Here is a 27,565-nt window from a genome sequence, read left to right as displayed (position 1 = left end):
TTGATTTTTTCTTGTAAATTTGTTTAAGTTCTTTGTAGATTCTGGACATTAGCCCTTTGTCAGATGGGTAGATTGCAAAAATTTTCTCCCATTCTGTAGGTTGCCTGTTCACTCTGATGGTAGTTTATCGAGATGGAGTCTCGCTCTGTCACCCAGGCTGGAGTGCAGTGATATGATCTCTGCTCACTGCAACCTCCACCTCCCCAGTTCAAGTGATTCTCCTGCCTCAGCCTCCCAAGGAGCTGGAACTAAAGGTGTGTGCTATCACGCCCAACTAATTTTTTGTATTTTTAGTAGAGATGGGGTTTCACTGTGTTAGCCAGAATGGTCTCGATCTCCTGACCTTGTGATCTGCCCGCCTTGGCCTCCCAAAGTACTGGGATTACAGGCGTGGGCCACCATATCCGGCTCTGGTCATGTTTTATTAAGCCAGAGGCCTGATAAGTAGGGGTTCCTCTAACATATTTCCCCCTTCTGTCACAAGTGGACTCTTAATCCTAAGGGACACTGAAGGGTGGGGGTCAGTCTTCTGGAACTTCTTCCTGCTGAGAAAGGTCATTGATATTAACCCTGCCTAACTTTAAGGGACCTGTCATACTGGGAGGGGTCTTAACCAGAGGTACCTTGAAGCTGTTGCAGTTGACTGGAGGAGCAATAGGTCTGTAGGTTTGTAGATCACTCATAAGTTGATATCCTGAAACACAGAAACTTATAAAATAAGAATTATAGTTATAATTATAAATCATGATATATGAGTACCATACATTGTGAATTAAGGATTAATAATAAGAATAGGACCATGCAAAACATACAAAATGTACAGCAACAATAAAATCCACAATGTAAAGCTATGCCTATTCCAATTATTATAGCCGTGGTAACAAAAGGAACTTTTTCCACCATGATGGCCCTGACCCAAACCATGATTCTAGCCATTATCTAAAGACAGTGTGCAATTAGAGATGGCTTTAGTTTGTTGATTTATATCTGGAGGGTCAAAGAAATATTGTCTGAGTTATTTGAGATATATATACAATATTTAGTTCTGATAATAGCACAGGTTCCTCCCTGTGCTGCAGTCAGAGTATCTAGTGACATTCTGTTTTGCATGACAGCCTTAATGCATATAATACATTTCAGCATTTATAAAAGATATATCTCACAGGCTGTTACTTAAAGCCCGTTGGGTATCATTGACAATGGCCTCAACATGACAGATAGCATCTTCCAATCTAATAGATGGTAGGAAGAGTGAGGCCAAGTGGTTATACCCATGAAAAATGGATCTGGCCTACATGCTGGTTATGTGGAGAAGGTTGGCTGGCTTTTTTTTTTTTTTGACACAGTCTCACTCTGTTGCCGAGGCAGGAGTGCGGTGGCATGATCTTGGCTCACTGCAACCTCCACTTCCTGGATTCAAGCAATTCTCCTGCCTCAGCCTCCCAAGTAGCTGGGATTACTGGTGCACACCACCACACCCGGATAATTACAGACGTCTGAAATTCCTGACCTCAAGTGATTCATCCACCTCGGCCTCCCAAAGTGCTGAAAGTGCTCGGATTACAGGCATGAGCCACTAGGCCAGCCCAGCTGTCTTTTTAAAATAGTCTTTGTCCAGTAACCTGGGGTCAAGATAAGCTTCATGTACAATGTCCTAGCCACCCAGAAGGCAATCATGGCCAAAGATTGGTGCCACATATCCACTGAGTTCCTAAGGGATGCATATCAGTTGGGTTTTGGTCCTTGTGACCAGTCGGTAGCAGATAAGTCCATTTGTTCAGGACTATGGTATGTTGGCATTGTCTTGCAGGAATCCATCCCACGACACAAGTAGCATTTGTCAAAGCATCAAGGGAGTGGTTCCATTGTTCCTAACACAATGGGACTACCTGACTTAAGTGTCCTGCAGAGGTGGTTAGTCATATAAAACCATCCCAAATTTGAAGAAATCATTCTTCAAAACTGGAGTTTTTGAGCTTTTTAGTTCGGATGTTTATCTTTGGGTCTAGAAAGGAGGTGCCCAGTGCAAGAAACTTTTTTGTGGTCTCATTTACTGAGAATGGCTTCCTATGCCCAGAATTGCTAAAAGTGTTATTAACTGGCCATTGGGTTACATTGTTCCAAGTCAGGCCAGACGTTTGTGCTCCTATCCATTATTTAAGTCCCTCTAACTATGTCTATAAGTTATCTAAGCATGTCCTGTGTGGGGATATCCACCAGGGCAAGCCTGAGGTGCTAGAGAAGGGCAATAGCTCACAAATCCAGCAAGAGAACATTGGCATAGTCCTGTGCCCATTGTAAGAAAAGATTTGAACCTCCAGCAATAGTGAAAGGAAGGATAGAAGCCCCAAAACAGATATGAATAAAAGAGAAGCTGTGTTCTATAGTTACATCCTGTAAGGGCATAGATATTGCTTACCCACAGCTGGGACAGACTCATACCAGTAAAAGTAAAAGATGACCAGGAGGAGGATCAGGAAAACTAACCTTGCCCCCAAGCTTATACAGAGCATCACATTGTAAGAAGAAGCTTCCAAGGATTTCTCCTGAAGAGGAAATGTAGACCTTCTACCGGCTCACAAGAGTAGACTAGATTAGCAGACTGGGTGTCGGTAGTTTGTGGGGCTTCATAAGAAACAGGTTTAATTCAAGACAAATGTACCTAACTGTGAATCCCTTGCAGTTTAACTGCTATTGGAGTGCTCAGAGCACTTGATATGGTCCTTTCCACATTGGGGAAAGCTGGTCGCTAGAGACCCTTCCATTCAAGTCTTTAGTAAGGTTAAAGTTGTTTAGTTGAACTGAACAACTGTTTAGTTGAACTGAAACAGAATTTTCCTCTCCCGTGGAGAGGGAAAGCCTTTTATATCCATATTCACACAGTGCATTTTGCATTTGTCCTAGATTGATGACATTTATTTTTATTTTTTTTTTTGAGACGGAGTCTCGCTCTGTAGCCCAGGCTGGAGTGCAGTGGCCGGATCTCAGCTCACTGCAAGCTCCGCCTCCCGAGTTGACGCCATTCTCCTGCCTCAGCCTCCCGAGTAGCTGGGACTACAGGCGCCCGCCACCTCTCCCGGCTAGTTTTTTGTATTTTTTAGTAGAGACGGGGTTTCACTGTGTTAACCAGGATGGTCTTGATCTCCTGACCTCGTGATCTGCCCGTCTCAGCCTCCCAAAGTGCTGGGATTACAGGCTTGAGCCACTGCGCCCGGCCTGATGACATATTTTTATAATTAATGAATCATTTCATCTATTAGGAGATTTGCATTTAGGAAAGGCCTTCCATATGTTAATTCAAAAGGACTTAATTATAAGTTTCCCTTTGGAGCAGCTCAAACCTGTGGTAAAGCTACAGGCAATAGAGATAGCCAGGTCTCTGATGTTTCCTGGCAAAATTTAGCTAGAGTCCTCTTTGACTTATAATTAACCCTTTCCACCTTTCCAGAGGATTGGGGTCTCCATGCAGAATGAAGATTATATTGGATTCCCAATGCCAAGGATAGGTATTAGGTTATGCCTGCCGTGAAAGAGGGGCCATAGCTACTTTGCAGTCTTTCAGATAACCCAAACTGAGGAATTATTTCTTTTAATAAATTTTTAGATGGGTGTGGTGTGGTGGCTCACGCCTGTAATCCTAGCACTTTGAAAGGCCTAGGCAGGCAGATCACCTGAGGTCAAAATTTGAGACTAGCCTGGCCAATATGGTGAAACCCTGTCTCTACTAAAAATACAAAAATTGGCTGGGCATAGTGGTGCATGCCTGTAGTCCCAGTTACTTGGAAGGCTGAGGCAGGAGAATCGCTTGAACTCAGGAGGCAGAGGTTGCAGTGAGCCAAGATCATGCCACTGCACTCCAGCTTGGGTGACAAGAGTGAAACTCCATCTCAAAAAATAAAATAAAATAAAATAAAATTTAGAGACCTCTAAGGCTTTTTTTTTTTTTTTTTTTTTGAGATGAAGTCTCGCTCTGTCGCCCAGGCTGGAGTGCAGTGGCACGATCTTGGCTCACTGCAAGCTCTACCTCCCAGATTCATGCCATTCTCCTGCCTCAGCCTCCCAAGTAGCTGGGACTACACTACAGGTGCCTACCACCATGCCCAGCTAATTTTTTGTATATTTAGTAGAGATGGGGTGTCACTGTCTTAGCCAGGATGGTCTCGATCTCCTGACCTCGTGATCCAGCCATCTCAGCCTCCCAAAGTGCTGAGATTACAGGCATGAGCCACCACGCCCAGCCGAGACCTCTAAAGCTCTTTTGGATCAAGTGGGGTAAAGCCTTAATCTAACCAGTGAAGGTAATAATAAACACCAGTAAATAATTGAATCCCCTACAGAGAGGCATTTAAATAAAGTCTAGTTGCCAGACTTCACCCAGATAGGTTCCTCTATGTTGGACAGGTTTAACTGGAGATGGGGGCAATGGCTGGTTTTTTGGATTATTTTGGGCACAGAGCTTTCAGGCTCAAGTCATCTGTTTTAGTGTCTTGAAAGGTTTCCCCATAAATAAATAAGGTATCAACTGAAATAAAGAATCCCTTCCCAGATGAGTGGAATTATGAAAATGCTTAACTATTTTCCACTGATTGACACTTGGCATTAGTAATTTATTACCGTTAGCCAGCCAGAGGGGGCCTGGGCCAAATCGTGATCCCTGGCTCATTTTTGTTCTTCTTTGGAGTAAACTGGCTCAGCTATATCTGGGGCTGTGGGAACTAGGATGCCCATAAGTGTAACTGGCTCTTTTAGTGCAGTGGCCTTGGCCCCCACATCTGCAAGGGCATTTCCTTTAATAATATCATCAAAATGTGCTCTGCAATGAATTACAGCCATTTCCTTTGGCAGTAAAACAGCATCTAACAAGCTCAAAATATCTGAGTGATGTTTTCTGTGGGAGTCCTTAGCGGTCAGGTGTCCCCACTCTTTCCAAATGTTGGCATGACCATGAAGCATTAAAAAGGCATACTTGGAATCATCATAAATGTTAATTTTTACATCCTTTTCCAATTGCAGGGCCCTAGTAAGAGCAATTAGCTCAGCTTCCATCTGTAAACCATTCTGCCTCAGGATTGTTAAGGAGCTCATCCTTTCAGTTTGGCCTGCTAGAATAAATTTGCTCCATAACCTGTAGGCAGGAATGGTTTACAGTGTCTGTGGACTCTGGCAGACAAGCAGCTGGGTTTACTTGGCGAATTTCAAGAGTTATGTCTGGTGTGTCTAACAGTAAGGTCTGATGCTTTAATAAACGTCCTCCCATCATCCACTGGTGCCCTTTAGCCTCTAGGACCCCCTGGACTTGGTGTGCGGTCAAAACCTCCAGGTGCTGTCCTAATGTTAGTGTATTAGCTTCATCTACCAGAAAAGCAGTAGCTGCAACAGCCCAAAGGCATCTAGGCCATGCAGAAGCCACATGGTCTAGTTGCTTAGAAAAGTAGGCTACTGGCTGTGGAATATTCCCCAAGTTTTGGACAAGAACATCCAAGGCCATACCTTGCTTTTTGGCCCCATAAAGGAAAAATGGCTTATCCAAGTTGGGGATTCCTAAGGCTGGAGCAGAGCCCAATTTCACTTTGATAGTATTGAAGTTTTGTCTGCAATTCTCATTCCAATCAAAGGGTTTTAAATCTGTCTTTTATAGAACCTCACATAAAAGCTTGAAATGTTTGCCCAAATCCAGGCACTCATAAGTGGCAGAACCCAGTCATTCCTAAAAAGGCCCACATTGGTTTCTTGGTCCGGGGCTCTTGAATGAGCTTCCTTCCATTCTGAGGCTATTGCTTGGGTACCAGAGGTTAAGATATATCCCAAATTGATTCTGGAGGAGTGTTACAAATAAGAAAAAGAGAAACAAATAGTAAATAATAAAAAATATTTAAAAAGACATATCCAAAATATTTGACTTTCTGAGTAGAAATCTGAGCCTTGTGTGGTGACACCCTATATCTACTAGTTCCCAGGAAATTTAGCAATTTAACAGTAGTATTATCTGAGTTCTCTTTAGTTGGGCTAGCAATGAGCAAATCATCTATATACTAGATAATCGTGCCCTTTCGCAGTTGTAGGTTCTTCAAGTCCTTAGCTACAGCATTTCCAGACAATTGTGGGTTATCCTGCAGCCCTTGAGGGAGAACTGTCCAGGTTAGTTGTGAGGTTGAATGAGTATCTGAATCATTCCATTCAAGGGCAAACAGAGGTCATGGATCTGGATGCATTAAGTGCAGAAAAATGCATCCTTATCTTCCTTTTTTCTCTCCTCAGGGGACAGGAACAAAAGTAACAGTCGTTTGCTTTATGCTCTCCGAAGTTAACCATGGCTTGCAGCTGAATCAATAAATTCCTCCCCAGTAAGGGGTAGGACACGCAGGTAGTACTAAAAAGCCATGCAAGAAAACAAGAGTCCCTGAAGGACAGCTTAAAGAATAAGGAAAGTGGCATTTCTGGGCTTGCTCATCAATGCCTGTACAGCTATGAGAAGACAGGCTCCATTATTCTGGGTCAGAACAAAGTAAACTGCTCCTGTATTGAATAATAAATTAATAATCTTATCTGCCACTTCAAGAGTCACCTGAGGCTCCTCCAGAGCAATGGCTAATTGTCCAACAGGAACTGAGGTGTGAAGTCTGGAGCCGGTCACTCTTAGGTTTGCTGGGCCATTATGGGTTCAGGAGCCAACAGCTCTCTTGGGAGCACAGGCCATTCCCTCTTCCAGTGACCAGCCTCCTTACAGAAAACACACTGGTTTACACCCAGGGCACAGTGGCTCAGAGGCCCAGAATGGGGCTTTCTGCCTGCTCACTTCCTCTGGCAGGGCTTGGGGGATAAGGGGCTGACTCTGAAGGGGTAGAGAGCTCAAAGCTGCAGCTAAAAGCTGGGCCTTTTGGGAGGTTTGCTTTACTTTCTCTGCTTCCTCTGCCCTATCTTGCCCATTGAAAATTGTAAAAGTCATGTCTAAAAGCTGATTTATGGAAGTCTGGGGGCCTAGGGTTGCTTTTGTAGCTTCCTGCAGATATCAGGAGCAGACTGGGTTATGAAATGAACTCCTAGCAATGCCTGTACCTCCTTGGAGTCAGGGTCAGTGTTAATATATTTCCTCAAGGCCTCAATTAAGTGCCCTTGGAAGAAGGTTGAGTTTTCATCCTTTCCCTGAGTAATTTCCCTGACTTTACCATAATTAACAGGCTTTATCACAAATCTCATTGCTTCAAGGAGGCAAATAATCATATGGTTTCTACTCTCTAGGTTCTTACTTCCTTTTTTTGTTGTTGTTTTTTTCCTCAAGATGGAGTCTTACTCTGGTGCCCAGGCTGGGGTGCAGTGGCAAGATCTTGGCTCACTGCAACCTCCGCCTCCCAGATTCGGGTGAGTTCTCCTGGCTCAGCTTCCCAAGTAGCTGGGACCACAGGCACATACCACCACATATGGCTAATTTTTGTGTTTTTAGTAGAGACAGGGTTTCACCACATTGCCCAGGCTGGTATCAAACTCCTGACCTCAAGTGATCTGCCCACCTTGGCTGCCCAAACTTATTTCCTCTTAATAACTCCTATTTAGGTCCCAGTCAGGCACTGCTGTGCCTCCTACTGGATAGATGTCATGCCCCTGGTTGCAGGCTGCCCCTCCGTCTTCATATGCTTTAACACCTCCCATAATATGCTGCTTTTCTTCTTCTGTGAAGCAGGTAGACAGGAGTATATGCAAATCTTGCCAGGTTAATTCATATGTCAGTGTTAGTCTCTCAAATTCATCTATGAATTTTCCTAGACCCTCTAAAAACCAGCTGAATTTTTCCTGGCATAAGGCTGTCAGGCACAGAAAAGGGTACATATACCCATAGAGTGCCCCTGTCACCATCTGCCAACTCCTGAAGAGAGCAAAGAGTCAACTTTGACAGCTGGTAAGAGGCCCCACTGAGAGTGGTGCTGGTGGGGCTAGGCTCTTTGGGTAATGAATGTAAGACAGGGCTTGAAGGGTAAGGAGGAGGTGATGGCAGGTCATCAGACATCCCCAAATAACTAAGAGGGGTTAATAATACTTTGGACACTTCTGGGGATCTAGGAGTCTGACTTTGTTCCTCCGGAGCACTTGACCTTACAGTGGGGAGTCCAGGACCAGCTGGGGGAAGCCTGGGATTAGGAGGCACTTGCATAAGTGGCCATGAATTATGTCTAGTCCCTCATTTTTCTTTCCTTCTATCAAGCATATACAAGCGTATTTTAAATCCTTATCCTGGCTAACCATTAGGAAGACCTGCACATAGAGTATTTCTCCACACTTAGTTTCCCTTCTATAAAACAAATCAAGCCGAAGTATAGTGTTTGGGGCCGCTGTAACACCTGAGGTCCACCTTTCTGGTCCTCTCAAAGGATATTGGGACCAGTGTTATATTAAAAAAAAAATTATCTTAAGCCCATCCAATTTAAACCTTCTCTAATCAGTTAAAATGCACCCTAGCAGTGAGTTCTTCAGGATAGATATGGTATGAGAACTGGTATACCAGAACTGAAGGTGCTGAATACCACTCCTTGTCGGCAAGATTGTACTGCCTCCAGCTGAGCTCCTCTAAAAGGGACAAGAGAATTCTTAGTGCCAATTTGGCCAAGGGAGGAACTCCTGGAGCCAGTAGTGTCCCCTTGTTCATATCAGATAATAAGAACAAGTAAGCAGACTCATGGTCACCTGAGGCAATGCCACGAGGAACCCAGCAAAAAAAAGATGTTGAACCAAACAAGGGAAGTGGGCAAACTGTAACTTAGGATCCCCTGACAAAACTATTTCAGGGCAAAAAATGACATTCTGGGTCTAGGAAACAGGGCCCAGCTGTCCCTGACCAGCCAATGAAAGATGATCTTCTGATTAACAGACAAGAGAAAACTGTTAAGAAAAAGTCTCCTGTTCTCCCTTCTGGGGCTAATTGTTTGCAGGGACAGACATAAAAGAGGCTTTTGCTTGAAGGGCATTTCTAATCTTGTCACATATGGCTGTTAAATACCACACTTTAACTTGTAACTGCAGTAATGGAGAAGTTTTTGCCCATCTCTTCCAATAATTAAGGTACAAAAAGACTAGATCCTGAGCGACTTCTCGTTTCCAGTGCCCCCAGACAAGTGGTGAATTAAGTCAGAGGAGAGGCAAGGAAAGTAAAAGCTAAACTATTTGGTGGCTGGGCGTGGTAGCTCATGCCTGTAATTCCCAACACTTTGAGAGGCCGAGGTGGGTGGATCACTTTAGGTCAGGAGTTCAAGACCAGCCTGGCCAACATGGTAAAACCCTGTCTCTACTAAAAATACAAAAATTAGACCGGGCATGGTGGCTCATGCCTGTATTCCCAGCACTTTGGGAGGCTGAGGTGGGTGGATCACAAGGTCAAGAGATCCAGACCATCCTGGTCAGCATGGTGAAACCCTGTCTCTATTAAAAACACAAAAATTAGCTGGGTGTGGGGGCATGTGCCTACAGTCCCAGCTACTCGGGAGGCTGAGGCAGGAGAATCGCTTGAACCCGGAAGACGGAGGTTGCAATGAGCCGAGATTGTGCCACTGCATTCCAGCCTGGTGACAGAACGAGACTCTGTCTAAATAAAAAGTTAAACAGGCGTGGTGGTGAGTGCCTGTAATCCTAGCTACTCAGGAGGCTGAGGCAGGAGAATTGCTTGAACCTAAGAGGCGGAGGTTGCAGTGAGCCGAAGATGAAGATCGCACCACTCCACTCCAGCCTGATAGACAGAGTGAGACTCTGTCTCAAAAAAAAAAAAAGAAAAAAGAAAAAAGAATATGCTAAACTGTTTGGGCCATCCTTTCTGTGGCAGCCTCAGGGCTTCTGTGAAACAAAGGCAGAAAGCCAACAGGAGACAAGAAGCAGGACACTCAGGCCAGCAACAGAGAGCACAAGGTGGATTACTCCCAAGAAGATAGTGGCAAACATCTCATAGGGCCAAATCCATTTTCCCAAATAAACCCTGGGGCTTCTAACTCCTTGGGCCCTGGCCCTCAAATCCAAGTAGCAGTGGACAAGCATCCTTGTCCCCTGGAATGGCTTAATAACTCTAAAATGAGCCCCACTTACCCAAAGTCGGCCAATTGATGCTGCACAGACTGTTTTCCTTCCGAGTGGGAGTCTCTTCTTTTTTTTTTTTTTTGAGACAGAGTCTCGCTCTGTCGCCCGGGCTGGAGTGCAGTGGCGCAATCTGGGCTCACTGCAAGCTCCGCCTCCCGGGTTTACGCCATTCTCCTGCCTCAGCCTCCCTAGTAGCTGGGACTACAGGCGCCCGCCATCTCGCCCGGCTAGTTTTTTGTATTTTTTAGTAGAGACGGGGTTTTACCGTGTTCGCCAGGATGGTCTCGATCTCCTGACCTCGTGATCCACCTGTCTCGGCCTCCCAAAGTGCTGGGATTACAGGCTTGAGCCACCGCGCCCGGCCGGGGAGTCTCTTCTTATCGTCAATCCCCACACAAGGACACCAGAAAGATGTTGCGGGAAAAGAGGTTCATGATCCAGACACCAAGAGTGGGTTCTTGGATTCTCACAGGAAAGGATTTGAGGCACGTGAAAGAAGCACATTTGCCAGGCTCAGTGGCTTATGCCTGTAATCCCAGCACTTTAGGAGGCCGAGGCGGGTGAATCTCAAGGTCAGGAGATCGAGACTATCCTGGCTAACACGATGAAACCCCCACAAAAAGTTTGCTGGGTGTAGTGGCACATGCCTGTAGTCCCAGCTACTCGAGAGGCTAAGGCAGGAAAATCACTTGAATCTGGGAGGCGGAGGTTGCAGTGAGCCGAGACCGTGCCACTGCCCTCCAGCCTGGGCAACAGAGAGAGCATCTCAAAAACAACAAAAAAAAGGTAGCACATTTGTTGGAAACCACTCAGTTGCAGACTAGGGCATCCGCAGCCAAAGGAGAAATGCTCCCTCTTTTGTTAGTGTCTCTACTTATAAGAAACCCGAGGCGAGCAGATTACTTGAGGTCAGGAGTTTGAAACCAGCCTGGCCAACATGGCAAAACCCCATCTCTTCTAAAATTATTAAATTAGCCGGGCATGGTGGTGTGCGCCTTTAATCCCAGCTACTGGGGAAGTTCAGGTGGGAGAATCATTTGAACCTGGGAGGCGGAGGTTGCAGTTAGTTGAGATAGTGACACTGCACTCCAGCCTGGGCAACAGAGTAACAGAGTGAGACTCTATTGCAAAAATAAATAAATAAATAAATAAAGAAGGAAACTATAAGGAGCTAAATTAAAATGGAAACGTGCAGATGTGCTCACTAAAGGTAGTGGCTGTCAGTGTTATCAAGACCAAAGACCAAAGACCACCAATCTTTTAACCTCAGCTTGCTCATTAACATTATCTTTAAGTAAAGAGGGCTGCCTTCTCAGGACATCTGGACGCTTTGCAGGCTTGGTGGGAGAAGTTTTGTCTGGCCATAAATATTCCGTAATTTTAAACATCACACCTTGCGATGTGGCTATTTTTAGACCCTAAGTATTAACCTTACCGGTGTCTTGTGAGTGCCTCGCTATTCACTTTAAGATGGAGTCACTCTGGTCATGTCTTGTTAAACCAGAGGCCTGGTAAGCAGAACTTCCTCTAACATAATCACTTCTCGAAGGCCCCACCACCAGACACCCTCACATTGGGAATTAGATTTCCACATATGGATTTGGAGGGGACATAAACATTCAGACCACAGTACAGTCCAACCCTCTCAGCCACCCCACTATGCTCCTCTCCTTCTCTGGCTTTAACACCTTTGTTTATCTTCTGCTAGCCCTGACCCTGTTTGATGCTTCTGCTTGCGACTTCTCCCCCGGCCCCTGACCAGGGCTATTAGGAGTATAGAGCACTCTACTGTGATTCATCTTTCACACTCAGTAGCCCCAGTGGGGTCCAGAACAAGGGTTCTCATTTATTAATGTGCATAAGAATTGGACGGGGAGTGTGTTAAGCATGTAAATTCCAGGAGTACATCCTTCCCTCAGGTCCAGTGGTACAGCCAGCATCTGTAGCAGTGGAACTTTTTGTGAAGATGGGAATGTTCTATTCTGTATTGTCCTAAAGATGAGCTACTAACCACACATGGCAATAGAGCACTTGAAATGTGGCTAACGTGACTGAGAAACAGAATTATTCATTTTATTGCATTTTGATTGAATTTAAATAGCCACAGGTGGCTGATGACTATCATATTGAACAGTGCAGGTCTATAGGGTTAGCAAGCATCACAGCTGACTCTAATGAACAATAGTGTTTAAGACTGTAACAAGCCATCCAGGTGACTCTTATGCTCACTTACTGGCAAGTAGTAGTAGGTAATCAACAAATGTTTGTTGAATAAATGAATGAGTGGAGGAACTAATAAAATGAATGAACCAGACTATAATTTCCTTGAGATTTAAGGCTGTTTCTCCTGAAAAAGAAAATGTGGGGGACTGTTCTAGATTAAGGAGGCTAAAAAGACTTGACAATCAAATAGAATAAATTGACATTAAAAGGATCCTTGTTCAAAAATGAGCAGAAATCTTAAAGCCAGACATAGAAAGATACATATTACATGTTCTCGTTCATATGTGGGAACTAAAAAAGTTGATCTCATGGAGGTAGAGAGTGAATGATAGTTACCAGAGCCTGGGAAGGGTATAGGGGATAGTGGGAGAGGGAAGAAGAGAAGTTGGTGAATGGAAATGAACAGACAGAGAAAACAAGTTTTAGTGTTTGGTAGCAGAGTAGGTGACTATAGCTAGCAACAGTGTATTGTATATTTCAAAATAGCTAGAAGAGAGTCCTGGAAATGTTCCCAACACATAGAAATGATAAATACTTGAGACGACGACCTAAATATCCTGACTTGATGATTACAGATTCTATGCATGTAAGAAAATATCACATATACACCATAACCATGCACAAATATTATGTATCAATTAAAAATATTTGGGCCGGGCACAGTGGCTCACACCTGTAATCCCAGCACTTTGGGAGGCTGAGGTGGGCGGATCATGAGGTCAAGAGATCGCGATCATCCTGACCAACATGGTGAAACCTCGTCTCTAGTAAAAATACAAAAAATTAGCTATTACAGGTGGTGGGCACCTGTAATCCCAGCTACTCAGGAGGCTGAGGCAGGAGAATTGCTTGAACCTGGGAGGTGGAGGTTGCAGTGAGCCGAGATTGTACCACTGCACTCCAGCCGGGGCAACAGTGTGAGACTCTGTCTCAAAAAACAACAACAAAATTTTTAAAAATATATAGTTAGAAGAAATAAGTTCTAGTATTTGATAGTACAGCAGAAAAATTACAATTAACAATAATTTATTGCATATCTCAAAATAACTAAAAGAGGCCAGGCACGGTGGCTCATACCTGTAATCCCAGCAGTTTTGGAGGTCGAGGCAGGCGGATCACTTGAGGTCAGGAGGTCAAGACTAGACTGGCCAACATGGTGAAACCCTGTCTCCACTAAAAACACAAAAATTAGCTAGGCGTGGTAGCGCATGATTCTAATCCCAGCTACTTGGGAAGCTGAGGCAGAAGAATCACTTGAACCCAGGAGGTGGAGGTTTCAGTGAGCTACAATGTGCCACTGCACTCCACACTGGGTAACAGAGCAAGGCTCTTTCAAAAAAAAAAAAGCTGAAAGAGAAGAATTATAATGTTCCCAACATAAAGAAAAGTGTTTGAGGTGATGGATATCACAATTACCCTGATTTGATCATTCCACATTGTATACAGGCATCAAAATATTGCATGTACCCCCAAAACATGTACAACTATTATATATCAATAAAAATGTTTAATAAATAAAAATATTAAAAATTTAAAAATAACTATAATAGACATTTTGGAGACAACTGCAGAAATGTGACTATAGGCATTTTACAGGATGTTAGAAAAGTATTTTTAGTTTTCTTAGGTGAGATAATGTTACTATAAGTCTTTATTCTTAGGAAGTACAAGCTGACGTACTTAGGGATAAAGCATCTTATATTAGCAACTTATTTTCTTTCTTTCTTCCTTTTTTTTTTGAGATGGAGTTTCGCTCTGTTGCCCAGGCTGGAGTGCAATGGCATGATCTCGATTCACTGCAACCTCTGCCTCCCGAGTTCAAGCAATTTTCCTGCCTCATCCTCCCTAGTAGCTGGGATTACAGGCACATGCCACTGTGCCTGGTTAATTTTTTTTTTTTTTTTTTTGGAGTTTTAGTAAAGACGGGGTTTCACCATGTTGATCGGGTTGGTCTTGAACTCCTGATGTCATGGAGAAAGTTATAGGAAGCAGAAGTTACACATCCCATGGTTGGTAATACGCCCTATCAGAGGGCAGTGGGGGTCGGAGAAAATAGCATGGGCCAGCATGGCCTGGACTACAAAGCTGATTCCATCACTTAGCAGCTGTGTGACCTTGGACAAGTTACTTACCTTCAAGCTTCTGTTTCCTTGACTCAAAAATGGGGATAAAGGCACCTCCAGGATGGTGGAAGGAATTAAATGAGACAGTGTGTGAAGTCTCTTTAGCCCCTGTTAGTATAGGTAACCTAACTGCTTTTCTTACTAATCATTTATATTCATATTTTTCCCTAGAGCTAAGAAGCAAGAAGAAATTGGGGCACCATGGTAAGCACCAGGAGCTTATTGAAGCTTCACCATTGAGAGGTCCAGGTCTTCCTTCGTTTATCCTGTAGCCCAAGCAGCTAGCAGACTTGCTCTTATGGGTTGATGATGTTTATCAAGTTTTTTCCAAACCAGAGATCCTGGACAGAACTTGGAAGAAACTGATGCAGAGTAAGGGGAAAACAGTTGAGAAGGATTTCTGAGCAAAAAGTTTTAGTGAAAATTTAAATAAAATAGTCAAAAAGCCAGCAATAATCTAAATGGCTAGCAATTCCTTCATTCAGCAAAAGGTCCAGGTCCCATGCTAGATCCTAGGGACCTAAATGCGAGCAAAACCAGAGCTGGCTGCTGTCCTCCCAGCCCGCCCTCTGGTGGTAGTTGATTAAATGATAGCACACCCATATTCCGGTATGTTACACTGCCATTATGAAGAAAGTTTGTAGAGAATAACTAATAAAACAATCTAGTTTCGTGTTCTAATAGCAAGGTAAAAAGCAGGATGAAAAGTTGTATCCATAGTATTATCTGTATGATATAAATAACCTGTAATCCACAACTCAAAAATAACAATTGTCAACAGTGTAGTCCATTATATTCAATTCTTCTTTTCCTATTCTAAACACATCTACCACATATATACAATAAAATGTTGCAAAACTCTAAAAAGTACTTATAGTTGTTATTTCTGGATTGTGGGATTGTGATTTTCCATATATTTCAAGGTTTCTACAAAAAGCAGGCATAAACAGGAGATATGTCAATTAAAACACAGTCACAGACATGCACAGAGCATTTCCTCAGTATTTATTTGTTTTCTTTCCCCTGTCCTTGGTGTGTCCAGGGGAAAGCCCGCAGGCCTCCGCCAGGGCACCACAGGCATTGTGAGGGATGCTTCAACCGCCACTGCCACATTCCTGCGGAACCCAACATCTCCTGCCTGGTAATAAGCTGCCACCTGCTCTGTGGTGCCACCTTCCACATGTGCAAAGAGGCAGAGCACCAGCTCCTCTGCCCTTTAGAGCAGGTTCCATGCCTCAACTCCGAATATGGCTGCCCTCTGTCCATGTCCCGCCACAAACTGGCCAAGCACCTGCAGGTGTGCCCCGCCAGCGTGGTCTGCTGCTCCATGGAGTGGAACCGCTGGCCAAATGTGGACTCTGAAACCACTCTTCATGAGAACATCATGAAAGAGACCCCCAGTGAGGAGTGTTTGGACACAGCCCTGGCCCTGCAGGACCAGAAGGTCCTCTTCAGATCCTTGAAAATGGTGGAACTTTTCCCAGAAACTAGAGAGCCTACTGAGGAGGAACCAACTATGAATGGTGAAACCGGTGTGGAGGAAATGGGAGGAGCAGTGGGTGGAGTGGATATCAGTTTGGTACCACACGGTTTGTCAGCAACTAATGGGGAGATGGCAGAGCTAAGTCAAGAAGAACGGGAGGTGCTAGCCAAAACCAAAGAAGGGATGGACCTGGCTAAGTTTGGCCAGTGGGAAAATATTTTCAGCAAAGAGCATGCAGCCTCTGCTTTAACAAATTCATCAGCGAGCTGTGAGAGCAAGAACAAGAATGGCCCAGAAAAGAAACAGATTTCCAGTGGCAATAACATGGTAGAAGGAGAGGGCGCTCCCAAAAAGAAAGAACCACAGGAAAATCAGAAGCAGCAGGACGTTCATACAGCTATGGAAACCACAGGGCTTGCCCCTTGGCAGGATGGTGTTCTGGAAAGACTGAAAACAGCTGTGGATGCAAAGGACTATAACATGTATCTAGTGCACAATGGGCGGATGCTGATCCACTTTGGTCAGATGCCTGCTTGTACGCCCAAGGAGAGAGACTTTGTTTATGGCAAGCTTGAGGCTCAGGAAGTCAAGACTGTTTACACCTTCAAAGTTCCTGTGAGCTACTGTGGAAAGCGAGCTCGACTTGGAGATGCCATGTTGAGTTGTAAGCCAAGTGAACACAAGGCAGTGGATACTTCAGATCTGGGGATCACTGTGGAGGACCTGCCCAAATCAGATCTCATCAAGACCACCCTCCAGTGTGCTTTGGAAAGAGAACTCAAAGGCCATGTCATCTCTGAATCCAGAAGCATTGATGGACTGTTCATGGATTTTGCCACACAAACATACAACTTTGAGCCAGAACAGTTTTCCTCTGGGACGGTGCTGGCTGACCTAACCGCTGCCACCCCAGGGGGACTCCACGTGGAGCTGCACAGTGAGTGTGTGACCAGGAGACACAACAAAAGCAGTTCTGCCTTCACTTTCACTTGCAACAAATTCTTCAGGAGGGATGAGTTCCCCCTGCACTTCAAGAATGTCCATACAGACATTCAGTCATGTCTCAACGGCTGGTTCCAGCATCGATGCCCCCTCGCCTACTTGGGATGTACATTTGTTCAAAACCATTTCCGTCCCCCGGGGCAAAAGGCAAAAGTAATCTACAGCCAGGAGCTCAAGACCTTTGCCATTAAGCCAGAGGTTGCTCCAGAGCTGAGCGAGGGAAGGAAGAACAACCATCTTTTGGGTCATGGAGGAAAAAGCCAGAATTCTTTAACCAGCCTGCCCCTGGAGATTTTGCAGTACATTGCTGGGTTCTTGGACAGTGTCAGCCTGGCCCAGCTCTCCCAGGTGTCTGTGCTGATGAGGAATATCTGTGCCACTTTGTTACAAGAGAGAGGGATGGTCCTTTTGCAATGGAAGAAGAAGAGGTATTCCCATGGAGGCACCTCCTGGAGAGTCCACAGAGAGGTAAGTCAACACTCATTTATTGATTGATTGATTGACTCATTCAGCAATTTTTTGTTTCATTTTTTACAAACAAGTTCTCTCTCTCTTGCCCAGGCAAAAGTGCAGTGGTGCAATCATAGCTTACCATAGCTTCGAACTTCTGGGCTCAAGTGATCCTCTTGCCTTAGTCTTCCAAGTAGCTGGGACTACAGGTGTGCATCACCACATCTGACTAATTTTTAAATTGAGATGGGGTCTCACTGTGTTGTGTAGGCTGGTTTTGAACTCCTGGTCTCAAGTGATCCTCCCATTTCGGCCTCCAAAAGTGCTGAAATTACAGGTGTGAGCCACTGCACCTGGCCTTAACAATTTTTTTTGAGATGGAGTCTTGCTCTGTCACCCAGGCTGGAGTGCAGTGGCACAATCTTGGCTCACTGCAATCTCCGCCTCCCAGGTTCATGCCATTCTCCTGCCTCAGCCTCCCAAGTAGCTGGGACTACAGGTGTGCATCACCACATCTGACTAATTTTTAAATTGAGATGGGGTCTCACTGTGTTGTGTAGGCTGGTTTTGAACTCCTGGTCTCAAGTGATCCTCCCATTTCGGCCTCCAAAAGTGCTGAAATTACAGGTGTGAGCCACTGCACCTGGCCTTAACAATTTTTTTTGAGATGGAGTCTTGCTCTGTCACCCAGGCTGGAGTGCAGTGGCACAATCTCAGCTCACTGCAATCTCCGCCTCCCAGGTTCAAGCCATTCTCCTGCCTCAGCCTCCCGAGTAGCTGGGACTACAGGCACCCACCACCACGCCCGGCTAATTTTTTGTATTTTTAGTAGAGATGTGGTTTCACTATGTTAGCCAGGATGGTCTAGAACTCCTGACCTTGTGATCTGCCCATCTTGGCCTCCCAAAGTGTTGGGATTATAGACGTGAGCCACCATGCCTGGCCCAACAAATATTTTTAAAGGGCTTTTTTTTTTTTTTTTTCTGAGATGGCGTTTCGCTCTTGTTGCCCAGGCTGGAGTGCAATGGCACAATCTCGGCTCACTGCAACCTCTGCCACCTGGGTTCAAGCAATTCTCCCGCCTCAGTCTCCCGAGTAGCTGGGATTACAGGCATGCACCAGTACACCCGGCTAATTTTGTATTTTTCCCCTCAGCCTCCTAAAGTGCTGGGATTATAGGCATGAGCCACTGCGCCCGGCCTTAAACAGCTTTTTATGTGCCAAGCAGGGTACTAGGCACAGGAACAGTTGCTGAGAATAAGACTGACTCAAGGAGGTCAATTTAGTAGAAAAGACAGACCTATAAACACATAAATAGCAATCCAGAGGGTAGTGCCTGTTCATCTGTGTATGTGTGCTGAATATCTTCTGTTTGCTCACAAGACCCATTCTCCATCCTTCTCCACCCTGTCTGTCTCCCAGGAGGCTGACCTGGACAGATTGCCTCAGCTGGCTCCCTTGCCCTCCAGCTTCCAGTGGGGATAACCTAAATGGAGCATGTCAGCAGGAGATGGGAGGGAGGGAAGAATGAGGTTGAAGTATCTATTCTCCTGGTTTCCCCCCTGCATGGTTCCTCCCCTTTGTGACCCTTTGAGCAGGTGCTGTCCCTCCACTGAAGGTGGCTTTATCAGGTGGCTCTCTACACAAAATTACTCACTCCGGGATCCAACGACCTTCCTTCTTCTTTTTCAGGCCCAGGGCATAACTCTCTAGGTAGCTACTCACCCTGGGTACTGCACTGTATCTCGTGGCTTTCCTATACCCTGCTCTCGTGTCTGTAAATCATTCCTTAAAAAAAAAAAATTCTCTTCAAATTACTCAGTCTGAGTGCTGCCTGTTCCCTGCTCTAGACTCTGATTGATACAGGAGGCCAACAAATCTCCTCAGTCCCATGTCAACTCATTTTTTAAAACAGTTTTTGCCTTTGATAAAGGCATTTTGAAATTCGAAATGAATTTGGCCCACTGATTTCCCCTGGTTCAAATGCTAATTTAATTGTTCAAAAAACACTCTGCTGTATAGATCAAAGAACCCTTCCCTTCAGAAATACCTTGTCCCTTTTCCCCAATAGGTCATGTTTGTTTAAGTGTATTATAACTTCTACCAGCTTGTACCATACTGAAGTGAGGCTCCTAATTCATCATATCCCAGTGCCTATAGCATCCTTTCTCATGGTAAACATATTGGTAATATGAACCATGAATTTATGATGCCCATTTAGGTCAATAATTCCATAATCTCACTGTTGAATTTCCTCCTGATATGTGGTATTTGCAAATTGGCATCGGGGAGTTAGAGTTGTTTGCATCTATTTTTACTAATTATGTCTAAAACATTTTGTATGTTTTCCATTATTTCTTCCTGAGCAGTCTTCCTCAGAAAGTAATTACAAGGCTCTCTCTCTCATATACGTGCCTGAATTCAAGTGTTAAATAAACACTGACTGCCAACCTAGCACGTATTAGGAAAAAACACGAATGAAGACTAACACACTGCCTTCAGAAATAGTATTGTCTAAAAACTCCTAACATCAGATGTAAATAATTTAATTTAGATACTAGAAATCCCATTATTTTTTGGCTCAAGTTTGTCCCCAGTTCAATGATGGCTGACCACTCTCAGATATTATTTGGGACAAGCTAATTTCCTTGCAGAAAGAAACAAAGAAAATTTAGTTGGAGCTAAAGGATACTCACATTAGAATGGATTTTTAAAGTAAAAAGGGAAATAGTTCTAAGATCTCAAAGAAACCACTTTTCCTACATAGCAACAAGGACAAGAAACTGTAGGTGAAGTAGTCAGGTTGAAAGAGTATTGGGCTGTGCCTACTCACACAACCAGACTTGAAAACGGTGACTTTGCCGTTACATCCCAGGTGCAAAGACCAGAGGATATTTCAGAACTCATTGAATTTTCCTATGGGGTTCCCATTCTAGTGAGACTCTTATGAGTTAGAATACTTTAATTTCGAGCAATAGAAAATCAACCTAAAGTGGCATAAACAATAAAGGGAGTTTATTGGCTTATGTAACTAAAAAGTCTAAAGGTAATGGCTTCAGGTAAGACTTGATCTAACAGCTCAAAAAATGTCCCCAAATGACATCTCTTCTTTCTGTTTTTTACCTCTACTTCCTCAATAATGGCTACATTGTAAGGTAGTTCTCACTTGGTGGTCCCTGGTGATTGCTGGCAGCTCCTAGGACTTCAGCTTCGCAGTTCAAGTACAGAAAGAAAAAGAGAATCTGCTTTTTGGTATCTCCAGCAAAAGTTCTGGAATAAGAATTGCACTGGTACTAATTGTCCTGATTTGAACTGTGCATCTACTCTAAAATTAATCACTTGCTGGTGAAGGAGCAAGGGAGAGTATGTGTCACTATGCTGATTGGTGTTAGTGATTCTCACAACTACAGGGCTGGTTGGGAAGATTATTGGTTGGCAGGGGGAACTAGGAGTTGGATGCTGGAGAAGGGGCTACCAAATGTCTTCAGGAGCCACTAAACACTCTGGAGCCTCAGAATATGAAGAACAGAAGAATATTTCCTTATTGTGCCCAAATAAAGCCAGCCAGAGGGTAACACCCCTATATTCACCTTTGAACTTCTATCTTTCTCAACAGATCTGGCAGTTCAGCAGCCTCTTCTCCAAAATCAAGAGCTGGGAGTTTAATGAAGTCACCTCCATGTCCGAGCACCTGAAGTCCTGTCCTTTCAACATCGTAGAGCACAAAACTGACCCGATTCTTTTGACCAGCATGTGTCAGCCCCGTGAGCAGGCCCGAGAGAGCTTAGTCTCCACCTTTAGAGTCAGACCACGAGGAAGACACGTCTCCTAAAAATTCAGATGCCACCTGATGCACCCTTCTTGGATTTCTTCTCGGAGTTCCTGAAGTAGGACAGAGTGTGGTTTTGTAGACTCCCTTCTGTAAACTGCCTATTTGCTTATCAGGGTGTATTGGAACATGCAATGTCCTTCAAAACCTCAACACAAGGCCTAAGAATTTCCTAAGCCATGTCTTGTACCATAGTGACATATTAATGACTTATTTCCTTTTTTCTTTTCTTTTCTTTTCTTTTTTCTTTCTTTCTAAAATAGATTGGTCTGAGAAGAAAATAAGTAATCTGAGGCCATTTGGAAGATGGACCCAATTTCTTAAGCGATGAGAGAGTATGAAATTCCATAATCAGTACAGGCCTGTGCTTTTACATGGACTTTTCAGTTTACAAAGCACTTTCAAATGTATGGGACAGGAAACGCAGAATGGGACTAAGGTGCAAAGAGTTACTCCCCAGGGAATGCAGGGTGAAGGAAACAAAGCTGGAGGCTCTGGAGCTGGGTCTGTTTTGATGGTCAAGTCCAGGGCTCGTTTTGGCCATTCTACTGCCTCTAGGCCAGGGTAGTTCTAACACAGCCTGACATAGGAGAGCCCCTGACTGAGCATGGCAGCGTTGAAGACACCACAGGCCAAAACATGGGGTCACAGAGTCTGTTGTTAGAATCTTGGCAACATACAGCAGGAAAGCCTTGAGAAATGGGGAGTCCAAAGGAGACACCATATTTATGGAGAACATTAGGACAAAAAGCCACAAGCCTACTTTGTAACATTTTAATAATGACTTAAGGGTCAAGATGTTTTTTCTTCAGAAAATTATGTTCTGAGTTAGGTAGAACATAGGCATGGCCCTGGGCCACCCTGTGCTATCTGAAATGACCTCAATACACTAATGCCAACCTCAGCGTCATGCCAGAATGCACAGGGTAGCCCAGGGAGACCACACCTTTGGCAAAGTCCAGACAAGGCCCACTGCAGTTCCTATGGTGCCAGTCACCAGCTCCTAGACACCACTTGGGTACCCCATTGGGGTCTTGGAGAGGAAGACATTTGAACCTAATGGCTCCCTGAAATTGCTCCTACCCATCCATATTGCTGGTCATGCATTCAGTCTGACAAAAATGGATGATACTGCTGTTTTTGGTAACAAACAGTAAATATTCATAAAAACAAAAGTAAAAGAAAAAAAGACACAGTAGAAACTAGCACTCCCTAAAGCAGGGCTTCTTAAGAGACTTGGAATATTGACATTTTTAAATGGATAATTTTTTTTTTTTTGGGTGGGGAGGGGATGGCGTTTCACTCTTGTTGCCCAGGCTAGAGCACAATGACAACGATCTCGGCTCACCACCACCTCCGCCTCCTGGGTTCAAGCGATTCTCCTGCCTCAGCCTCCTGAGTAGCTGGGATTATATGCCTGTCTAATTTTGTATTTTTAATAGAAACGGGGTTTCTCCATGTTGGTCAGGCTGATCTCGAACTCCCCACCTCAGGTGACCCGCCCGCCTTGGCCTCCCAAAGTGCTGGGATTATAGGTTTGAGCCACTGTCCCGGCCTGAACTGGATAATTATTTGTTGCAAGAGACTATTCTGTGTGCTACAAGATACTTGGTAGCATCCTTGGCCTATCCATTAAATGACAGTAGCACCCTCACAGTTCAACAACCAAAAATGTCACCAGACATTGCTAAAGGTTGGGGAGCAAAATGGCTCCTGGTTGAAAATCCCTAAAGGATGTCATACTAGTGACAATAAGTTAGGATATGCTTATTTTTTGGTGCAGCAAAATCTTATCTCACATAGTCATCCATAATAGTTATGATTTAATACAGCTCTTTAATTATGAAATAGGTTTTAGACACGTGGTGATTTTAAGTTGGGAACCGGATGGAAATGATTTGTTTGGTATGGCTTCATGTCCTTCAACCACATGCAGGAATGTATCCTTTCAGCTCTCTTTGGTTATACCCGAAGCCAGGAGCGTTGAGTTATTAGCCTTGTGTTTATATTCCTCTCACTGTAATTGGTGTCATTTTCCCAGCAGTCCTAGCAGTCCTCAAGCAAGTGAGAAAGAGGAAAAGAAAAGGACAGGGATTGTACAGAAGCAGATGATAAAATATTTAGCCAACAAAAGAAAGAGTCTAGTCAATCTGGGTGCTTGTTATTGCCTGGGTTCTCTCTAAACATGGTTCAGAGCTGGTGTAGATGAAGTAGGTGAAACCTCTGAAAAGAGTGGAGAAGACAGTAGAGCAAGTCCCAGACCAGAAATATGCTCATCTTTTCATTGTCATGTGCCACTTGGTACTATTTGGTAATGTCACTCTATTTTTCCTGATTCCATCCTTTGGTTTATATTTCATATTTGTATATAAGGCACCATTTTATAAAAATATGACTAGGGTGTGACCTAAGGTTTTATTCTGTGAAGATGAGCAACTGGAAAGAAGCTAACATTGCAGTGGGAAGAAAGGAAGAGAGTTGTCCAGGTGGTAGTTCCACATGTTTTGAATCTAGTCCTTCCTACATGGAGGAAAAAAGTTCCTAAAGTCCACTCTGGGTTTGTGATTTTAATAGAAATAGAAAGGGAAACTACAGACCCATGGAGATGAAATTCAGGGGCTATGGATGGATGGAGGAGAAAGGTGCTACTTAGAGAAAGGAAGAGGGCAGAGGGCTTTCCCTTCCCAAACTGGGTGGGTGGGGGCAGCCTCAGGAGAGTGGCACTGCCCACAACTGCTTTGTGGGTTGCACACTTCAAACCGCACTCTTCCCCTCCGGTTGCTGCCTTCAGAGCCATGTTGAAGCACGAGCTTCAATAAGACAAGCACACTTCATAGTGAGAGGGCAGTGGCACCAAAGCCTTTCAGAGCGACTATGGATTAGACAGAAACGATTTGTGAGAGGAAGCTGGAGTGAACGGCATGAACAGCGAGTGTTATCTGACAGAGGCAAGACAGCTAGATGTGGCTTCAGATTTAGAAACAGCTGAGAGGAGCAAAGAGGGACTGTGTACACAAGGAGGGGACATATCTATGGGCAGAGCCCTTGGTGAGTATCATCACCAAGAAAGGCAAGTCCAGAGTAGAGATCAGCTGAACATGGAGGCTGAGGTCTGTAGAACTGGGCCAGAGAGGACCTTGCTGCCTTAGTAGCATAAGGGTCTGGAAAAGAAGTTTCTGTCTCACAACAAAGGAAAAAGTGAAAAGCAAGGTGGAACTTGAAGATGTGTCACGAAAATCACTATAAAAGTCTGATTTATGTGTGATATCAAATCAAACTGAAGTGAAGAATGAGACTGAGTATATCTGTGGTGACTGACCTCTGTATACTAGAAATCTCAATGTCTCTAGAAGAGGAAATAAAAGCTGCTTTGCACTCTGAAAGGCTAATTGGGTGAATCTTATGAGTTAAGTCTAGAGACAGATGTGTGATTCACAGGCATAGAAGTTGTCGCTGAAACCAAGTGTGTATCATGAAGAAAGACCAGAGCATAAGCCAAGCTTGTCCAACCTGCCTTATTGTGTTATAGTTCTGTTTCGTTTTGGTTTAGGTTTTTAGCAGCCTGAAGCCATGGTTTTTAGTTTCTGTCTCTAGTGATAAGCGGAAAAGAGGAATGAGAAAGGGGCTTTACTGGCCCAACCAGAAACAGAAACTATGAACCTGTGACTGAATTCTCTCCCTTGGACACCCTGCTGGGCAGCTCACCAACTCTATGAAGCCCTGGAGCAACTAACTATGGGTCTTAGCAACTCATTCTAGCTCCTCCTTAATTCCAATGCCTTCTCCATCTTTTCTTTCTTTTTCTTTTTTTTTTTTTTTCTGAGACAGGGTCTCACTCTGTCACCCAAGCTGGAGTGCAGTGGTGCGATCACAGCTCACTGAATCCTTGACTTTGACTTCCCAGGCTCAGGTGATTCTCCCACCTCAGACTACTGAATACTGGGACTAGAGGCCCACACCACCATGCCCAGCCATTGCTCAGGTTGATCTGTTTTGGACTGGGTTTAAAATGCTGCCTAAGGAGGCCAGGTGCAGTGGCTTATGCCTGTAATCCCAGCACTTTCAAGGCTAAGTGGGGGCGATCACCTGAGGTCAGGAGTTCGAGACCAGCCTGGCCAACATGGGGAAATTCCACCTCTATTAAAAATTCAAATATTAGCCGGGCGTGGTGGCACACACCTGCAGTCACAGCTACTCGGGAGGCTGAGGCAGGAGAATCTCTTGAACCTGGGAAGTGGAGGCTGCAGTAAGCTGAGATCACGCTGCGGCACCCCAGCCTGGGTGAGAGAGTAAGACTCCTTCTCAAAAAAAAAAAAAAAAAAAAAAGTTCAACCTAGGGAAAAGGCCTAGCCTTTGACATCTAGCATGCAGGAGAATTGGCAGTGGTAAGAGAAAGTCTCCTGGATATGTCTGCAAGAGGAAAGGCTGGAGCCTTAATATTTGGGGCCATGAGGGCCACACAAAAAGTATTATTTACCTCAGCATACAGGTGAACCATAGTCTCACTTTATTTTGAATTTTAGGACTGAACAGAAAGAAGGTTCAGAGATATTTCTTCAGGGAAGGAAAGTGGGCAAATAGCACAACCAGGCAAACCACACAATCTAGACGTACTTTTCCGGGTAAACAAACCGGGAAGCCCAGAGCTCACAGAGGACTAGAGCAGAGCTTGGGGTGGTAGAGAGGTGTTCATGGGGAAGGAGGCAAGACCACAAGAGAAATGTCCATGAGCTCATCCAGGGTAGAGAGGACTCTTGGGGAAGGGGACCTCCTTCCCCATGCTATCTCTGCCCCAAGCCCCTAATGAAGCGGGAGAGGGAAGTCTGTCCAGAATCTCATCTGGTTAGACATCTGCAAAAGGAATAGGGAGGGGGTGGAGGCAGAGCCACTTTGGACATGGGAAATCACAGTTGCAGTGGACAGTGAGCTCCAGTCACTCCAGAAGCTTGACATAATTTGCAGGGAAGAGTCCAAAGTGGCCATGGCAATGTCCCCGCCACCAGCCCTCATCCACCATCTCAATGTCAGTGATTACATCGTCCGGATCAAACGAAAGTTCATCACTTCCCTCTGAGGAGAAAGTTGAGGGGATATTAGAATGGTCAGACATGAATGTCTCTTTCTCCACATCCTCTTGTCTTATATCAGGGGCCTGCAGGTACCAGGCTCCTCAGGCCACTCCCAACCTACCTCCTTGGTAATCATATAGGGCCACAGCTGAGATCCCCAGAGCCCCAGCTCCAACCGGGCAGCCTGATGATCCTGCATAATGAGAAACACAAACATGGTCTCATCAACATGAAGAAGGCAAACAGAGAAAGATCCTACTGGGGCAATGGAGAAATTCTTCTTCCTCTTACCCTCCCCTGGACATGACCAAATTCTCCTGCTTCTCCTCCCATCACTCACCAGCCGGAGCAGAAGAAAAAGAAGAACCTTCAGGCTCGAGCACCTCCTCATATTCCCCCTCTGGTTCATCCTCCTGCTCATGCCTGTCCATCTCCTCCACATCCTCATAGTCATTCTCAGGCTCGGGCTCAGGCTCTGCTTCATACACTGGCTCTTCTTCCACCTGGAGGCCTTCCAGAGTCCTAGGGGGCAGAGCTGGGGGCTCCTCGTTGTCCTGAGAAGAGACAGTGTAGAGCAGTGTGACTTCCACTCTCCAGGAGGACTCAATGAAGGAGTAAGACCCCTGCCCTTCACCACCCTGCCTCTTCTCCCCTCCACCCTTGCCTCCATCTAACAGCCTGTCCTGGGGAACACAGCCTTTCATCCATCTTCATTCCTCAACCTCCTTCCACACCTACCCACCCAAAACACATTCAGAGACAATGGGAAGAGAATGTAAAATGTATGAGAGGAGGGAAGTAGAAAGCGAGTCAGATTCTTTGGGAGGCCAAGAAAACACTGAAGCAAAAGCACATTGTTGAGCTACCACAGCTAGGATAACCAGCTGTCCTAATTTGACCAGGACTGAGGAGTATCCCAGAAGGCAGGGTCTTCAGTGCTAACACCAGAACAGTGCAAGGAAAACAAGGATGGTTGGCCACCCTGCACAGCCCACCTTCCTAAGACTGGAGGAGATGGGGTGAGGGCAGAGAATCTTTTTTTTTTTTTTTTTTTGAGACGGAGTCTCACTCTGTCGCCCAGGCTGGAGTGTAGTGGCACAATCTCTGCTCACTGCAAGCTCCGTGTGCAAGCTCCGTGTCCTGGGTTCATGCCATTCTCCTGCCTCAGCTTCCCAAGTAGCTGGGACTACAGGAACCCACTACCACGCCCTGCTAATTTTTTGTATTTTTAGTAGAGACGGGGTTTCACCGTGCTAGCAAGGATGGTCTCGATCTCCTGACCTCGTGATCCGCCCGTCTCAGCCTCCCAAAGTGCTAGGATTACAGGTGTGAG

At 44.9% G+C, this 27,565-nt stretch overlaps 2 protein-coding genes across 2 annotated transcripts in view; one reads left to right on the top strand and one right to left on the bottom strand.

Annotated features, from left to right (window-relative positions):
* Positions 1 to 22,335, top strand: part of FBXO40 (F-box protein 40) — a 36,673-nt gene extending 14,338 nt beyond the window's left edge. The window contains exons 2-4 of the mRNA XM_011950840.1: positions 14,571 to 14,603; positions 15,442 to 17,352; positions 20,951 to 22,335. Coding sequence (XP_011806230.1) covers positions 14,601 to 14,603; positions 15,442 to 17,352; positions 20,951 to 21,166 — 2,130 coding nt within the window. The 5' untranslated portion in view covers positions 14,571 to 14,600 and the 3' untranslated portion in view covers positions 21,167 to 22,335. The remainder of the gene's footprint in view (positions 1 to 14,570; positions 14,604 to 15,441; positions 17,353 to 20,950) is intronic.
* A 3,312-nt stretch (positions 22,336 to 25,647) lies between these two features.
* The window catches only part of HCLS1 (hematopoietic cell-specific Lyn substrate 1), a 27,401-nt gene continuing 25,483 nt past the window's right edge, over positions 25,648 to 27,565 (bottom strand). The window contains exons 10-12 of the mRNA XM_011950859.1: positions 26,573 to 26,915; positions 26,354 to 26,425; positions 25,648 to 26,233 (exon numbers count right to left, since the gene is read on the bottom strand). Coding sequence (XP_011806249.1) covers positions 26,097 to 26,233; positions 26,354 to 26,425; positions 26,573 to 26,915 — 552 coding nt within the window. The 3' untranslated portion in view covers positions 25,648 to 26,096. The remainder of the gene's footprint in view (positions 26,234 to 26,353; positions 26,426 to 26,572; positions 26,916 to 27,565) is intronic.

The sequence above is a fragment of the Colobus angolensis genome, unplaced genomic scaffold (assembly GCF_000951035.1).
Source record: "Colobus angolensis palliatus isolate OR3802 unplaced genomic scaffold, Cang.pa_1.0 Scaffold31, whole genome shotgun sequence".
In the NCBI taxonomy this organism is placed as follows: Eukaryota; Metazoa; Chordata; class Mammalia; order Primates; family Cercopithecidae; genus Colobus; species Colobus angolensis.
The sequence above is the reverse complement of the archived record's forward strand: the minus strand, read 5'-3'. Positions and strand labels throughout refer to the sequence as shown.